We start from the raw sequence: 17583 nt of genomic DNA on the forward strand, positions 1-17583 counted from the left end.
TCAAATTCGCCAGCACAAAGCTGGTGGCCCCTAATACCTCCTCCATCCCTCCTTACATCCACTACATCTCCCCCTTTCCCAGACCAAGACCAAAAAGGATGATCCAAAAAGCTAGCGCCGTAAGAGACCAACACATCAAATATCGAGGTCATCGTCACCCGGGGCTTCCCGCCCCTTCTTAGTCAATCACGCGGGCTAGCACCGGCCTGGTTGCTCGCTTCCTTTTCCGTCTCCGTGAGGGTACGGGTCTGGGTGGCCATGACACTCTGCGTCACCGCCTGCGAGATGGTTCTCGTCGACGCCGGGGTCAGGGGTCGGGTTTGGCCCTCGTTATCGCTGGCCGTGTTGCTACCGCTGCTGTTGTCGTTGCTGCTGCTGCTGCTGCTGCTGCCTGCAAAGTAGTCGCCAAACACGCGCTCTTCGAGGTCCATATCCTTCCAGTTCCGGAGGCCCGACTTCTTGCGAGCCTGGCGACGGAAGTAGATACGCTTGGCCCACTTCCAGGCCTCGACGCCCGCGAAGAAAAGGCCGGCAGCGATAAAGACGATGCCCCACTCCCAGGTGATGCCCGTGTGCTTGAACACGGCATGGTTGATGACGGGGATGTAGAGGGTCGGGAACAGCGTGAAGAACCCGCCAATAATGGCCCAGAAGAGGAACTGGTTGCGCCAGACATCGTAGAACCACTGCGTAAAGTACTTCTTGCTGCCGGGCTGCATGCGGAAGAAGGAGCGGCGCATGTCGACGAGCTCCCAAGCCAAGAAAAGGGCGAACCACGTCAGGCAAGCAAAGGTGGTAGCTCGGGCGCGGAAGACGGTCTCGCAGGACTCGCTGAAGGTCTCGTTGCAGCGCTCGCCGAGCTCGCCTCCACCCCAGGCGTAGACACGCAGGACGAAGGCAGCGAGGCAGAGGACAGAGATCCAGATGCCGTAGACGACCATATCAACGAGGAACTCGGCGGTGAAGACACCCGTCTTGAGCGACTGTGGGGGGCGACGCATGATGTCGGGCACGGCGCGTTCGAAACCCAGACCCATGTCAGGCATGCCGGAGGTGACCATGATGATCCAGACGATTTCGACAGGGGCGAGCGGGAAGACGGACAGCGACGACGAATCCTTGAAGGCGAGACCTACGAGGAGGACGCAGGCCTGAGCGATGTTCTCGGCAAGGACGTGCAGGATGAACTTTTGGATGTTGTCAAAAATGCGGCGGCCCTCCTCGATGGCGGCGACGATGGAGGCGAAGTTGTCGTCCGCGAGCACGATGTCGGAAGCATCCTTGGCGACGTCGGAACCGGCCTGGCCCATGGCAATACCAACGTCGGCGCGACGGAGCGAGGGAGAGTCGTTGACGCCGTCGCCAGTCTGCAAAGGAGAGACGCCTAGTTAGCCGGGATGATCAACAAAAGAACGCGACGAGGATAACTCTTACCATCGCACAGAACTTGCCACGGCGGTGCAGCGCGTCAATCATGCGCACCTTGGTGCTTGGCGCGCAGCGGGCAATCACGAGGGGCAGGACGGGAAGCTGGTCGATCTGCTCGTCGCTCAAGGCATCGAATTCGGTGGCGGTCATGACGATCGAGGAAGCCACGTCGGCGCTGACGCGGTCCATTTGCTTCGGCAGGATGCCGACCTCGATGGCGATGGCCTTGGCCGTCTCGGGGTGGTCGCCCGTAAGCATATGCACGGCGATACCGGCCTCGTGGCATTCACGCACGGCCGGGGCCGACTCGGGGCGGGGCGGGTCGTAGAGACCGATGAGGCCCAGGAAGGTCAGGTCCCGCTCCACCTCATTGCGATCCGTGTCTTCGCTGATGTCGACGGTGTCGACCATCTTGCGGCTGGCGAGGGCCAGCACGCGCAAGCCCAACCCGGCGAAGGTCTCCATGTTGGTAATGATTTGCATCCGGCGGTCCTCAGTCATGGGGATGACTGACGGGCTAGCTGATGAGGACGAGGAAGTGCCATCCGCGGCGCAGAAGTGGGTGCAGACCTTGAGGACGCGCTCGACGGCGCCCTTGGTGAAGGCGAAATGGTCGCCGGAAGCGTTGTGCTTTACGATGACGCTCATGCGCTTGATGTCGCTGTCGAACGGGAACTCGGCCACCTCTTCCCACTGGACGTTGCCCTCCTTCATCAGATCCAGCCTGTTGTTCCCAAAGCGGCTGGCAAAGACCTGGATGGCGATTTCGGTGGGGTCTCCGCGGGCGTGCCACTGGCCCTCCTTTTGGAAGACGGTGGAAACGTTGGCGAGTGCAGCGACGTTGAGGAAGTTCTGCAGGGACGACTGGCTGGCCTTGAGCAGGTCGGCGGCCGGAGTGATGAGGCCCGCGGCATCCTTCTCGCTGACGGCGCGGCGGAAATCGATCTCGCAAGGCTGGCGAGTGTCGTAGCGAATCTCGCCCTTGGTGGGGTTGAAGGGCTCGTTGGAGGTCAGGTCGACGGTGTAGGTACCAAGGCCCGGGATCCAAGCGCCACGGGCGACCATCTTGCCCTGGGTCAGGGTGCCCGTCTTGTCGGAGCAGATGTCGGTGACGGCGCCGAGAGCCTCGAGGCTCTTGAGGTTGCGGACGATGACGTGACGTTCCACCATGCGCTTGGTGCCGGCGGCCATGGTGATGGTCAGGACAACAACGAGCGAGGCTGGGATCATGGAAAGACCGGTGGCAACGGCGTAGATGATGACTTCCTGGCGGGTGTTCCAGCGGTTGGCGCTGAGGACGATGATGGCGCAGACGACGGCAACGCCAAAGAGCAGCATAGCCAGCTTGCTAAGCTTGCGTTGTAGCGGAGTGCCGACGTTGACGCCGAGGAAGCGGCCGATAGCATCGCCGAGGGTAAGGGTGTAGGCCTCAAGGTAACGGTGGGGACCTGCCTTGCCGCGCTGGTTGCGCTTGACGGGGCGGACGCGGCTCTCCTTTTGGCGAAGGGCCGCGGCGATGGCGCCGATCTCGGTGAAGGTGCCGGTGGCGAAGGCGATACCGCGGGCGCGGCCCTTGGTGACGGTCGAGCTGCTGTAGGCGACGTTGAGGCGATCGCCGGGGCCCGTGTTGTCGTCGAAGAGGGAGTGCTCGCGCTTGCGGACGGGGAGAGACTCGCCGGTGAGGAGGGCCTCGTCGGTCTCGAAGTTCTTGGCCTCGATGATCCTGAGAAGTCAGCGGGTGCATTGGTTCATTTGGCCCGGGGGAAGTGTGGGCTGCCTCACCTGATATCGGCGGGGATCGTATCGCCCATCTTGACCTCAATCAGGTCGCCGGGAACGACCTCGCCTGAGGGCACAACGATAGCCTCGCCATCGCGGACGACGCAGGCGGTGGGCGAGCTGAGGGAGCGGAGCGAGTCCATGGTCTTCTCGGCCGAATACTCCTGGAAGAAACCGACGATGACGTTGAGCAGGATCACGGCAGCGACGACGCCGCCCTCGATCCAAGACTTGATACCGAAGCTGACCGCCATGGCCAGGATAAGCACCTGCGTGCGCGGGTCAGCATCGGGGAGCACGAACAAGGGCCGAAGATAGTGGGCCATCCTACCATGGTCATGGCATTGGCGACCTGGGCGAGGAGGACGCGGAGGGGCTTGACGCCCTCATCCTCGCCGAGGGTGTTGGGGCCGAACTTTTCGAGGCGGGCCTTGACTTCGGCGGCGGACAGGCCCGAGAGGACGTCGGTTTGGAGCTCTGCAGCAACTTGCTCGTACGTGAGAGCGTGGGCGGGGCGGCTCATGGGCTGGTTGGACTGCCCAGAGACATGGGCAGCCTGAGCGGCGTCCTTGGCCTTGGATTTGGCCATGACGGCGGTGAAGTTCGGACGAGAACTCGCGAGGAGGCGGATGCAGGAGTCGTCTTGGGATATCTGAGCAAGATACTTGTGAGGAGCAGGGGCGTGCGACGTGTGACGACGACACCCGACCTTGACGCTTGACCACGACGCAGATGTCACGCAAACCTTGTGCTGCACACGCAGAGAGCGGTGCTGGCCGAAGAGGTGAGGTGAAGGGAGGCAAGATCAAGGTCAGAGATGAGGATGATGGGGTGTCTTCCGCAAGTATATGGATAAGGTACGCCAGGCAAGTCCGCACGGGTACCGATACCTTCCGTATTGGCCACACCATCACCCCTGGAAGAAGGAACATCCACGCCAGTGGGATCCGCTGAAAGTCTCTCTCTGTCCACCATCGCGACTGCTTGGCTTGCATGTGCCAGCATTGCCGTTGCCCAATGGAGGAGGTCCAGCGGCCAAAGGTGGGTCAGCCTAGGAATTGGCATGCGGCATACATACTCACATCGGATTCCCTGCGGCCCGCCATCTCCACCCGACCCCAAACCCCCCGGCCTTGTGAACCTTTTTTTTTTTCATTGCCTTGCAACCTCAGCCTCGTGGGAGAAACCTGTCGTTTGCGTGGTTTTTTCCCGCAGGCCAAGCGCCTATGCCGATGTGCTCCTGGCTGCCGTTGTCCCAGTTTCGCTCGGTAGGTCGACGGTTTCACGGCGTGCTGCACTCGGTCTCTGGTTCCATGGAGAGAAACCACCTCAAGATGTCGTCACGGATTTGCTTTCTGTGTACCTATGTACGTGTACACGACACCAAGGCTGCACTTTTTCGTGTTCTTGCTGGGGCCCCCGAGGGAGGTCGTGGGGTTCCATTGCCCCGCATCCCAACCGCCCCAGTGCGATTTTGGCTGCGTCTGGGGTTTCATCCATGGATTCCTCAGCTCGCCCCTCGGGGTCGCTCGGCGCAGCGTTGTTCCCGGTCAAAAAAAAAGGGCGTCGGTGAAGCCAGGAGGAGCACATATGTCGCACGTGAGAAAGACAACGACCCTGATTTGCGGCAAGTGTTCCTGATTGTCTGGTTGCTGGGGTGTACGGCAGTGGGCCGTCATCATCTGTCTGATATCAATTGATCATTAGTGATCGCCGTGGGGCTCGTCATAGATGGCCACCGAGGCAAATATTTTCCATCCGCTTCCCTCTCTGAACGCTTGCATGCCGAAAACCAAAGTTCCTGGTTGGCGCTTTGATGCCATGATGTGTCCTGCTACGCTCCTTAGCGTCCTGCACAAAACCAGCCCGCCGTCAAGGCCATTGGATCTCCCAACCACTCGCATCGGTTCGCACGGTTGAGATGAAACATCACCGCCTGTTCAGAGCCCAGCAGCGGCGGTTCCCCACGTGTCCGGCCCGACGCATTCATTGGCTCGTGCAGCCTCCGGTTCCCGCCATGCCAAGCCCCGCCCTCTCAGGGAGTCGTGTTGCCGGCGCCTCCCGATCAAGTGGACCTCCGAGTGGGGACGATGGGGCCTTCTCTCTTGGGTGATCGGTTCCGCCACATAGACCCGGCTCGATAAGCACAGTAGCAGCAGCAGCCGCCGGCATGGTTGTGTTCCGGCGGTCCACCTACACGGGGTCCCTAGCGGTATCGGGACCCAGTGTCGTTAGGTGCTGACAATCATGAACTGGCTCTCGGTAGCGTTGCATCCGCCTTGCATCCCATCATTAGCCGCTCAAGCGCAACTCGTGACGTGTTGCCGTTCTGAGTCTTGCCCGCGAGGAATGAAACGGACATCGTTTGGCATGTAGGACGCGGCATGCGAAACGATGATGTTACTGTACCATCTACGCTCTCGTTCTTCTGTCCGGCCGCCTGGACAAGCTTTGCCTATGTAACCCATCTGATTAGTCTGCGTCTTCCTTATCGCTTTTGTTGAGAGACTTGGCTGAGACTTGTATAAGGATGATGGCCTTACAAGCAGTTCAGGATCGGGGCAAGAACCCTACTATGAAGAATCGGTTTCACTGTTTTCGTGCCAGATCAGTCAGGGGTGGGGGTGTTGGTTTACACCTCTTGCTTCTCTGCCTGGGCAGCCCATGCACCCCGGCTGGCATCCAATGGGACAACACTGGAAGTCCTTGACACATTGCGCCTACAAACAGTTAAAGATACAACACTAGCCTCCAACGCCAACTCTCTCACTCCCACCCTAGTTACCAGTACGGTACGAGGCTAGGGAGGTATGCAGCCGAGCTTGCCCAGGCAATTGGCCCACTCCCGTCGCCGGTAATTACACTCCCGGGTCCTCGTCTCCAGTATCAGATCACAACAGGCCGGCAACAGGGCGAGATATCTTGTGAGCTGTGGCATGCTAGATACATACCTAGGTACCTAGGTAGGTGCCTAGTAGGAGCTAAATACGTAGTCCGCTGCAAGCAATGCTACGCATCAGGTGACGTTTCCGCACAAGAGACGTCTCGCACAGGGCGTAGCATGTCCCGGCTACGCAGTAGAGCGAGTAGCAGACATGAAAATACACAGTAGAGCCTGTACTCCGTACAACCAGGTAGACATATGCAAAACACAAAGCAGGTTGCTGTTATATTCAGGTAACTGTGGCGTTTTGATGCCCACCCCCTGACCCACGTGGTTCTTTGGTTGGACCACAGCACTAGGTCAGTTTACACTTTCACCTTCCACCCCCTCCCACCTATACCCGTTTCTCGGACAATCCTCCTCGCCTTGGCCATCCTTGCCGCAGCCATCAAACCTGTGCTCAAGAGCAGACACGCTCCCGCGAACCCTTCTGCGCCGTGATAGTTTCCTCCCTGTGCCGAAATTATCGCACCCGCGATGGGCGGTCCCGCGAGTGTCGCGAAGCTAACAATCGTAAACGCCATACCCATCCTGACACCCGCCTTCCTCGGGTCTGCCGTTAAGCTGCTCAGTCCGGCAGGGAACAAGCTCTGGACACCGCCTGCAAAGAGCCCATAAAAGACACACCACACGTACATCCCCGCGGTTGATGTGACTGCCATCCAGACGAAAAGGCACACGCCAGCCATCCCTAAAACGGGCACGAGCATGGTCAGCGGCCCCGCCTTGTCTGCGAGGTGATTTGGCACCAGCCGGCCGGGGTAGCCAACACCATTGAGCACAAGCAGCAAATTCAGGCTCTCCGTGTAGCTGATCCCAATTACGTCGCGACTAAAGGACGCAATGTAATAGAAGGCAAAGTACAGCCCCGTGAACAGCTGACAAACAAGGTTAGCCGCCAATCATCCCATGCTGATACATTCACGACACCCAACGGCAAACGTACCGAAAACCCTGCCGCCACGAACAGCGCATATTCAGCCTCCGTAAACGCCGTCCACTCCACCCACGGCCCGCTCCTCCTCGGCGGCACCCTCCTCTTCAACCCGAGCAGCGCCACCACAAACGCCGCCAGCTGTACGTATCCCAGCGCCCTCATCGCCGCAGGCATTCCCTGCCTCGGCAGCAACTGCCGCACGATGCTGGGAAACACCAACCCGCCCGTCGCGCCGCCACACGCCGCCATTCCTATCGCCAGCGAGCGGCGGCGGTCGAAGTAGGTCGTCAGCGTGGCCATGCAGGGGCAAAAGAGCAGACCGTTGGCCAGTCCAAGCGCGATGCCCTGCGAGAGAAGCACGTGCCAGTACCGGGTGGCGGCGGAAGCGGCGAAGGTGGCACCGATCTGGAGCGCCGCGCCGAGGAGGAAGACCGGGCGGAAATAGCCTGCGTCGGTGAGGCGGCCGGCGAGGGCGCCGACAAAGAAGAGGAGGAAGATTTGGACCGAGCCGATCCAGGAGATGTCGGACGGGGGGCGGGAAAGGGAGACGGTGTAGTGAGCCTGAAAAACGCCGAAGGAGCTGACCATGCCCCATGTATTCATGACGATGAGGTGAGTGGACGCGACTGGTGGTTTTTTGTTAACACTGGGCAGGCTTGGCATGGCCCAACAACAAAGTTGAGTGCGGCCAAAAACGGCAAAAACAAATCAAGTCATAAAAGGAGAGGGGCCTACCAGCAACCCAAGCCCTCCATCCCCCATCAGGCGGCGGTTCGATCTCGACGGCACTCTCCTCTGTCCCGATCCCCTTGGAACACCGCCCAGTGTGATTCTCTCCCATGATCACGCGCCTCAACGTTTGGGCAAAGCCTCGTCTTTTCTGGCCACGAGCCTCCCCCTGCCCTGAACCTTCCTGCGGCCGCCGGCAATCGTCATCATCGCCGCTGGTATCCATGCCGTCCTTTTCAGCGTCCGCCTCCTCCACCTCTGTCTCGTTCCCCTTCTCAGTGTCCGATTTTGTCTCTCTCTCCCCGTCACTCCCTTCAACCCTCTTTGTCCCTTCGCCCTGCTCACCTGCTCCCATTCTTGCCATCACCGCCCCAATCTCTGGGTCGTGATCATGACCAGTGTCTGATAACCGAGTAAAGGACATCGGGAGGTCTGTGTGGTGGTCGCTCGCGGCTCTGTGTTGTTGAGGTTGGCTCATGTGCCTGTGCCCTTTCCCCATGGGCAAGGTATCTGGTCCAAATTAGGTCCCGTTGCCGATTCGGTCGGGTTGTGGACGGCAAGGTGATTGGTCTGCTTCTGCTCCCCAAGAACAAGTCGTTGTGATAGTTGGATGGCTAGCCGCTGCTCTGTTCCAGAGAGCTGGTCGGCGTGGTGGATGAGCTGGATGAGATATCAGCCTACCGTGTACTGCACCTTGAGTGGGGGATTCTGGGGCGGCCGCGTCAAACACTACAGACAGCCCAGCCTCCCCAAAAGCGGGAAATATACCAATTTAGAAAAAATCCTCAAAGTTGAGTCATTATGTATTTTCCAGGGCCAGAACACAAACTAACAAACTATATGTGGGAATCCGCGGAGTTAACGGATTCTTCTCCTTCTCCGGATCCACACCCCACCGGTGACATTGCCGTGGTTCTGGCGGTGGACCTCGGGATCCTTAACAGCTATTACTAATGCAGCCATGGCCATGTCACTCTGCGCCCTTCCGCTGGCCCTAGGCAGCGAAACCTATTGGCAAAGGGTGCCCGGCGGTGACCTTCCGGCCCCGAGCCCGACAAATGCACGGGGCCACACCCGCCCCGAGCCGGGCCAGGGAATCGGTTGCAACGGAGAATCCCGATGTCGTATCGATCTCAGCCGCCTACATCCGCATCATGCTGTCGATAGGATCTCATCATTGCTTTGCTCGCCTTCTCCATCGGTCTGTGACGACAAGGGCTCTTTTGACTGGCGCACGACAACACCGCTTCGAGTGGACAACGAGGCACGGCGAACGGCCAGTAGGATATTATGCGACAGGCAGATGGCCTGCATTGCCCGATGACCGTCGGGTACGGTGCACAGGGTCGATTTCCGCGACTGGAACCGCTCGAAGGAGGGTGTGTCTATTGTGAGAACAGCCCGGAAAGCGAAAGCCGGTCCGGTCCGACTTTGAAGCGATTACAGGATTCAGCGATAACTAGTAATTGCCCTACCACACATCGTCTTTGGGGATCCCCCTGGGCCTTCCGATTCTAGCGTTTTACAACCTCGACGACGGCCAGCTATGAGCCCCAATGCCAAATAGTCTTTGGTTCGCAACGCTGAGGAACGGTGTTTGCTACAACAGCGATTCAAAGTGACTGCCTGGCTACAGATAATTACTCCAAAAAATTCAGATAAACCCGGCAGATGAAGCGGCGACTCTGCAAGAGAGCCAGCATGCTCGTCGTGTCTCATGCCGGCCTTCCCTTGCTTTCAAGGCAGAACACCCTAACCCTAGTAGCTTACCCCACCACCCCACCAACCACCTCGGGCCTGCGCTGTTCGGGATGTGGAGCCACCGGGGAACCTATTGCGCGTCCCAGACGGAACGGTTCAACGTCAACACAACCAAGAAGTTCATATCACCATCACCGGCGCCGGAGCCTGTCCACAGCTTGGTAAGGTGAAGTCCACCATGCCACAGCAACATCTTCCCCCAGATGGCCGGCCATCTCGTCTGGCCTCTCTCCTCGTCCCCTTCCGAACTGCTGAGTGGTACGCCAGACGCGCCGTGAGAGCGGCTGCATATCCGATCCGCGGCATCTGGTACTTCTTGCGACATCCTGAGTTCTACCCGCTCTTCGTAGGACGGCTGCTGCCTTTGTCCATCATTTCGTTCCTGGTCTACTTCCTTTTGTTTGCCTTCACGTTTGTTCCCCAGCTCCTCTTCCTCCTCATCTTCCAGGGCCGCGCCGGTGCGTTGATCAATACGACCGTGCTGGTCCTCGGCGAAGGCCTGGTCATCATCCAGGGGTTGTTTGAAGGGTTCTTTGTCGACGAGTGCCGCGTGGATATCTTTGATGTGAGCTTGCTTCAAAATCCGGTATGCCCCGTGGCTCTGCCGCTCACCTTCTCGCTCTCCAGGCCACCCTGATCAATCATGACTACACCGACCTCGTCGCTCCCCAGCGCATCCTCTTTGTCGATGCCCCCAACTCGGTGCGCATGCTCGGCAAGCCCACGCAGCGCGCCGAGTACCAGCCGTGGAGCTTCAAGCAGATCGTCGAGCTCATCGTCTTTCTGCCCCTCAATCTCGTGCCCTACGTGGGCACTCCCATCTTCATCATGATCACGGGCTCGCGGCTTGGCAAGCTATCTCACCATCGCTGGTTCAAGCTCCGCGGGTTGAACAAAAAGGAGATCAAGAACGAACTGAGGCTGCGGAGGTGGGAGTATCTGTGGTTTGGGACCGTGGCGATGATCTTGGAGCTGATCCCCGTCTTGAGCTTATTTTTCTTACTGACCACTACCGCGGGAGCGGCGATGTGGGTGGCAAAGATGGAAGAGAGGGCGAGGACAAGGGCTGGGCAGCCGATAGCGAACCCGCATGATGCACATGCCGAGGATGAGGGGCCGGTGTACCACGACGATCCAGTTTGAGCGGGCGAGATGTTGTTACGGATAATGAAAGGTCCGGGAGGTTGGCCTGTCCCATCCCTGTCTTGTTGGGAGTTTCATTCGCGTGCTAGATGACCTCTCATTGTCTTACCAAGATTCCCGCGTGTCCTCGGGCTGGTGTCGTCAGCGAACCGTTTCATGTTGTTGCAAGTTAAAGGGCTTTCCGACCGAGTCTTTCCTCACAATGCTGTGTACCTAGTTGTGCCAAAGTCTTGCGACTTCCGTCAGGTAGCCCGTTTGGTCGGGTTCAGGTCCTCTCGGTGACCTGCCTCCCATTGTTTCTGCCAGTCCGGCCAAATGAACCTGGAAGCCATCAAGGCAAAGAGACGTTAGATAGATACAAGCTCGTTGTCATACCCACGAGGTGGAAGGAGAGTCCTCGGTCTATGCTCTCACTGGGACATCCTAAAGCTTCCAGAAACTCCGTCCTTTCGGTGTTTCAGCAGAGAGTATCCTTACACATCTTGATGTCTCGTGGTGTGATGGGAGCTGCTATGGTCTTTCCTGGCATAGCAGTTTCGAAGTCTTTCAATCCCTCCTCCCCCACGATGACCAAGGATGGATGGAACACTTAACACTTCTCTGGTTCATTTACTGACAGTCTTGCTTTCCCATCTACTCTCTCCATGTTCCGGTCTGCTTCACTGTCTTCATAGATGTCACTCAGTGTTTGTCTCCGCCTCTCAACCTGGAATAGGTCCGGTTTTCACGGCACTTGTCCTTCGCTTCCCATCGATTCTGGTTTGTCCTTTGTTTCGGCCTTGTTCTCGTCAAGAACCTCTGTTCTTCGACGATGCAACTGGGGGCACCCCTCGCTGCCTTGGCCAGCATTCTGTGGCTGGCCGCTACAGCCGTCGTCCCTCGTTTGTGAGTGTTCCTCGCCACACTTTCCATGCTCGTCTCTGACACTGTGATCAGCGAAGATGCTCTTGAGGCAGCCGGTAGCGACCTGCACTCTCCCTACCTCTCGACGTACACTGCGGCTCCCGCCGCAGAGTCCGCAATGTCAGTTGTGGGAGCCATCACAGTCACTACCAAGTCGCCGGCAAAGGTGATCTTGGTCACATACACGAATCTGGGACCGGATGGAACGGGCGAGGCTACATATACTGTCCCGTACGCTCTTCAAACGTTGAGCTCTGCGGATCCCGTTCATATCTTGGCCTCAGACTTGCAGTCAATAGCGGTCAGCATCAACCCTGGTTCCGGCGCCACCTCTATCGAGACAATCACAGTGACGTTGACGTCAACCAATACTGTCACCGTCGTCTATGCGGATTGGACTTCGGGATGCTCCAATTCCAATGACGCAGCAAGCACCACGTTGACCACGAAAGCCCACGATTCCGCCTCTGAAACTCGACAGGACCCAAAATCCGGCACAACATCCAGCTCATCAGCAGCCAGCCTTGTTACCTCCCCAATCGCCGAGACCGCGAGCTCAACTGACACCTGTTCCAAAGAAGAAACTCCAGCGGTTCTAGTCACGACTGCAGCAATCACTCAAACCATCCCTTTCGGCGATAAGGCTTCTACCATTGTGGAATTCACGACAGAACTCACTCTTGGGCTTGCTAGCTCATCCAGCATCAACACCTCGACATCTCCGTTCAGCGGCGCGGACTTAGGGTATGACTGGGGAACCTTCCAGTCGTCATCGAACCAGCTTCATAGCGCATACACACCTGATCAGCTCGAGCTGAGCATCACTGTCTCGACTGCCTCGACCACCCTGTCGAACTAGGAGTCGTTGACTGTATCAGACACGCTCCGCCCATACAACTCTACCGTCTCAACATCTCCTTTAATCACCAAGAGCACGTCGAACAATACCTATGGCCAATCGACTGCAACCACATCCACCAAGATCAACTCGTCATGCACCAAACTCTCGACGAACCTGCCATACAGACCGCCGACTTCAACAGCCACCTCGACGGGTTCCACATTGGACTCATCCGGCATCTCCATGTCAACTCCCAACACCCCGTATGGAGCGCCCACTCCAACTACCGAAACGACCGCAGATACGCCATCAGCTCGTCCGTCAAGTTCTGTATCTAACATCACGCCTAATGCCGAGCCTGGCGCGTCGCCTTCGACCTCTATCTCAGCGCCGGCGGTTGCGAGCCTTGAACCCCCGCACAGCGAGACAACCTCAAATCAAGAGTACTTGATTACTTCGAGTGAGGCGGCCGGGCTCTCCACAGTGACAACGACTGTTTGTGACTCGCAAACTAGCCCGTCTGTGCCTCGAAAGTCCACGCCTCTGACTTCCACTAACACGACGGCAATTCCCTCCTTGAGTTCGGCGGACCATTCGCTGAGCGAGTCGCTGACAAGGTTGTCATCGACACAAGTGGATTCGACCATCATGACGACAATCGTCGTCCCAACAACGACTATAGTTGTGATCCCAAGCCGCTCGTTGGTGAGTGAGGCACTAACATCATCGAAGTCAACATTTGTGTCTCTGGGGAGTCTAGCCTCACCCATTCCCACGATCTCTGTGTCGCCCAGCGCGAGCATGAAGTCAACCGCGGAAAGTGCCCAGGCAAGCAATTCAACATCAATACTCACGTTGACTCTCACTGTGACGACCGTTGTGTCACACAGTTCGGGCATTGTTCCCCCAGTGACATATATTTCAAGCTTCGGTAACAGCACTTCGGTTTCGTCAAGCAGCTCGGCTCCAAATTCTGGCCCCGGTCCCTCAAGGCCAACAGAGTCTACCACCACGGTCTCCTCCGCCCTGAGTTCCCACATTGCGGATAGCATCATCATCTTAACCTCTACGCCTCAGACAACATTCTGGCTCGGATTTCCCAACACAACGTCCCTACCGTCCAACACGAGCGGTGACGTGTCTTTGACACCTGGGGTCTTAAACTCAACTGTCCCGGCCAACAACTCCAGCTTGTCTGCGCCGTCGTCGACACCTTTCATCACAAATGCCACATCGTTATGGCAAAATTCTACGTGGTTCTCGTCTGTGACCCCAGCGCCTAGGTATTCCAACTTGACCACATCACTCAGCGTGACCCTCTCGACAATCTCATTGATAACGTTCCCAAGTACAACGTCGATATTGGCTTATCCGACGTCGTCTGCCAGCCCTTCCGGCCTCGTCCCCACCGCCATCCCAACGCCATCTTTCCCCACCACCACAGCGCTGGGCAACACAACTCTGGTTTCTGCTACAACCTTGACGGTGAGCTGGGTCACCGCTACGTCCGCGGAACATTCGACTGTCGTTCCCGTGACCACGTTGGTGCCCCCCATGGCCAACACCACATCAGCAACAGACTCAAGTGGTGCGCCCACCACAACTGCATCACCCCAGTCCGGCAATACCACAGGCGTCGCCAACACAGCATCCGTTGTATGCGCCGCGCAGTATCCTTTTTTTTACCAACGCTACCACAACATACCTCGCTACGCAAGTTCCTAGTTTGGTAAACTCTACGTCATTCGTAGCCAGTACCGGTTTGATCTCTCCCACCACTGTGCCGGAACCTGCAGGCACGTCTTCTACGCTTTCATTTACCCCACAGCCGACGAACGGTGAGTCGGAAACGCTGCCTGCATCCTCCAGCTTGACGGACAATGACGAACACACCATCACTGAGCATTCGGTCATCATTACAATCACGCAAACCACGATTATCACGATGGGCCCTCGGACATACACGATTCCAGAATCATGGAGTACCAGCAGCTTCAATACATCTGAGACTACACAGGCATCGTTGAGATCCCCGACTCTCCCTACATCGCTCGGATCTCTGGAAAGTCGTGGGCCGGTTATTCTTGAGGTACGTTCATTTGTCACATCAATTGTGCCAAGTATTCTGACCAGGCTGTAGTTCGAAGATGCCCTTCCGTCGCTTGGCCGATCCAGCGACCCGCCGTATCATCGCCTGCGGTTTCCGAGAAGTTTCAGGTGGTACCGCACCATTTGAAGCCACAAAAGGCTTGTTCTGGCTCGCAGATGCTGGAGCACAGCGCTTCTTCACCGGCACAAATTGGCGTCGGTCATCTCCATGAGGATCCGTGCTTCCGCTTTGACTTTCATAGCATCAGCCTTGGTTGCGATTCAACCGGAGAGTGATCTGCATTTGAAGTCACCGGGTTGGAACGGGATGGTGCCAAGAATGTGGTTCGCAGCCAGATCATTCTCGAGGTCGTGGCTTGTCCCGGGTTTTCGCGGTGGCCCCTGGCCATCACACGATGAATGCGTGCGTCTTGCATCAGTTCACCAATTTGACGGCCCTCATTATCACACTTATGGCACCTGATACTTCGATCTGGTGGGCCGACGACCTACGGATTTCCTGGACGAACGATGGCTGCGCCGCTGCAGCAGGTTGTGCAACGGTGCCCAGACCGCAGAATTCTTGGTCGTTTGCATCTCTTGTCGGAGAGGCCATGGAGTTCCTTCGTTGGGCGTTGCGAGGATAGTTGTCGATTTTATTCTATGCTGTGCAAGGGAATTTTTCTTTGAACGCATGAAGGGAAAGGGTTTGTTCAGAAAATGGGGGTTTCATGTTTTTCCATCGGGCGAGGGCGACAAGGCATGAGTGAGGAGTTACTATTTTCCAGGCGATTAGTCTCTAGATCACTTCCCATGTTTTACATGTCATGATAACCACGTTCGGAAGTGATAGATTAACTGTGCCAGTGTTTGCCGCAAGAAGAGCAATGGATGGATAATAATACTGTATTCAGAGGTCTGAAGAATCTGCGGCGGGGGGCTCTGTGTTACGATGTTGATATTATGTCGTGAAGTAGACGGGTCAAACCAAGACCTCGGCTCACCAACAGCCACGTACCACAGGCTTTCTCTGAATTAACCTTCATCGTCTGTCTCTGTAAGCCAGGCGCTTTGTTTCCTACAGCAGACAGCAGCAAGAGAGAGGTGAGTGGTTGGGTGTCAGGCTGCTCGGTTGATGCGGCAATTTAGACAAAGTAGGCCGAGTATAGTTTCATGCGTATCACATCTAATAATGGCACGGGAAACCAAATACCGCACCAATAAATATAGCAAGATGGCGCATGGTGGATTTGCCAGGTTGCATACTACCGAGGCGTGCCAAGTCATGGTTGCGGCCATGGCGGAAAGCTTGTCATGACTATTTCTGAATATCCCTGAACGAACCCCAAGTATTTCGAGAGAAAGAGAGCTTAGGAGTACAGAGAGCAAAATACTCTAAAGTCGTCTGGATGGCACCTGGTGAAGTTGCGAGCAAGGATCACAGAGCCGATAGTAGATGGGAATGTGTAAGTTGTAATAAGAGACGAATGAGGGCGTTGCCTCATGAAACGAAAAACGCTGACTTCAAGGCACAGTATTTCGATGCGATAAGCCTTTCTGAGAACTAATGTCTCACAGGACTTTGATATCGTGATGGTTTAAGGGAACTAGATCGAGAGGGCCAAATATGATGATGATGCCAAACAGCCAACACAGTGAGGGACGTTCGTTTTGCCTCTTCTAGAAAAGTAGCTTGATGCTGCACAACATTCTTGACAACAGGCAACTCGCGACCGGCATCAAATTGATATCCTGGCAACATTGTGCAAGAGAAAAGGAACATCAACTAATGATGGCTGTCCCCATTCCTCCGTGTCTGACGATGGCAAGTCGGAGGAGCAAGGCGACGTGATCCCTGAAGCGAGACCCACAACGCCGACCCATCCCGACTCCATTGTCAGAAAAACTCTGCTACCGGCATCGTTCAGCAAGCAATCGGGAACCACACACGATTCCATCGGGTATGGTGTAGCGGTAACATCGTTGACTCTCACTCCACAGGAGTGACTGCTCTCTCAACAGCCCCGGGTTCGACTCCCGGTATCCGAGTCTCCTTCTTTTTTGGCAATTTTTTATAAACCCGGATTGGAAGGCTTCTTGATTTGTTCGGTATGAGCCGGCTTTTTCGTCCTCCGTAAGCAAGGAAGGAATCGGTGGTGTGAAACAACGAAGTGCTGGTGATGGGGTTGGCTATAATGGTCAGTCATGCATCTTGTCTCGGGCATCCATCTCAGTGCGTGACTAACTGCGTTCACCGTGGAGAATTGCGACCCCCATTGACCAGAATCTCTTGTCTCAATGCAAGATTATGGATCGCATGCCTCCTTGTAGCGGATTCAAATGGACGGCGAGGGAAGGTCCATCAAGCCAACCGGGCTCCTGGCGCCTCATCAGAACGCCCACCCCCTTTCACAGCAGCCGCTCGCGGCGTGCAATGCCCCCGGAGGTAGAAACAATAAGGATCTATTCGCGATCAATCTGGTTGGCGCGCATGGAAGACTTCTGGATGGTGCAACAGACAGAAATATATCATGTCATGTGGGCGTATAATAACATCAGCAACTCTGGAGCGTCACTGCAATCACCGGCTAATGTTCAAGTCCGAACGCATCCTCATATCATCTAGATGTCGATCTTCTGCAAGACCACCAACTGCCGGTGTTGAATGTACTCTACCTAGCTTTTTAGTAGAGATGTGGAATGATGATGCGATTGTCCAAAGCATGCTGTTGGGAGCCGTGGTCGACTGCTAATTTATCACTGCATATCTCCTGCGTTTGTCGCCTAGCTCTTATGATCCCGAGCCCTCCGGACAACCTGCTGGCATTAGTTATGTCAAGATCAAAACAGACTGCTGGGCACAGCCTGTGACGACAGTGGCGGCCACAGTCGAGCTTATGCATGCAGTTCCCTAGAATCCTACGCTTCTCCAGCCGAGACATGCCGGCAGTGGGTGAAGCTAATTTATCCCCGCAAAATCGGAGATGCATTAATATGGACATCACCAGGATCTATCGCAATCCTCATAGA

The 17583-nt window shown here is 56.5% G+C and overlaps 4 protein-coding genes and 1 non-coding gene across 5 annotated transcripts; 3 read left to right on the forward strand and 2 right to left on the reverse strand.

Moving 5' to 3' along the window:
• Positions 1-182: 182 nt before the first annotated feature.
• On the reverse strand, positions 183-3796 carry VTJ83DRAFT_2866 (uncharacterized protein; the record flags this gene model as incomplete). Its single annotated transcript, XM_071009183.1, has 4 exons — positions 183-1367; positions 1435-3151; positions 3211-3476; positions 3539-3796. The coding sequence occupies 4 exons, from the start codon at positions 3794-3796 to the stop codon at positions 183-185; spliced, it is 3426 nt and encodes a 1141-aa protein (XP_070866747.1).
• A 2660-nt stretch (positions 3797-6456) lies between these two features.
• On the reverse strand, positions 6457-8316 carry VTJ83DRAFT_2867 (uncharacterized protein; the record flags this gene model as incomplete). Its single annotated transcript, XM_071009184.1, has 3 exons — positions 6457-7029; positions 7098-7714; positions 7824-8316. 3 exons carry the CDS (start codon positions 8314-8316, stop codon positions 6457-6459), a joined length of 1683 nt encoding a protein of 560 aa, XP_070866748.1.
• Positions 8317-9756: 1440 nt separating this feature from the next.
• On the forward strand, positions 9757-10721 carry VTJ83DRAFT_2868 (uncharacterized protein; the record flags this gene model as incomplete). The annotated part of the gene is made up of 2 exons (XM_071009185.1): positions 9757-10143; positions 10206-10721. The coding sequence occupies 2 exons, from the start codon at positions 9757-9759 to the stop codon at positions 10719-10721; spliced, it is 903 nt and encodes a 300-aa protein (XP_070866749.1).
• Positions 10722-14410: 3689 nt separating this feature from the next.
• On the forward strand, positions 14411-14701 carry VTJ83DRAFT_2869 (uncharacterized protein; the record flags this gene model as incomplete). The annotated part of the gene is made up of 2 exons (XM_071009186.1): positions 14411-14554; positions 14606-14701. 2 exons carry the CDS (start codon positions 14411-14413, stop codon positions 14699-14701), a joined length of 240 nt encoding a protein of 79 aa, XP_070866750.1.
• A 1809-nt stretch (positions 14702-16510) lies between these two features.
• VTJ83DRAFT_t53 lies at positions 16511-16602 on the forward strand. The gene has a single exon. It is a non-coding gene; the product is annotated as a tRNA-Glu (tRNA).
• Positions 16603-17583: the final 981 nt, after the last annotated feature.

Source organism: Remersonia thermophila, chromosome 3, assembly GCF_042764415.1.
Source record: "Remersonia thermophila strain ATCC 22073 chromosome 3, whole genome shotgun sequence".
NCBI lineage: Eukaryota > Fungi > Ascomycota > Sordariomycetes > Sordariales > Chaetomiaceae > Remersonia > Remersonia thermophila.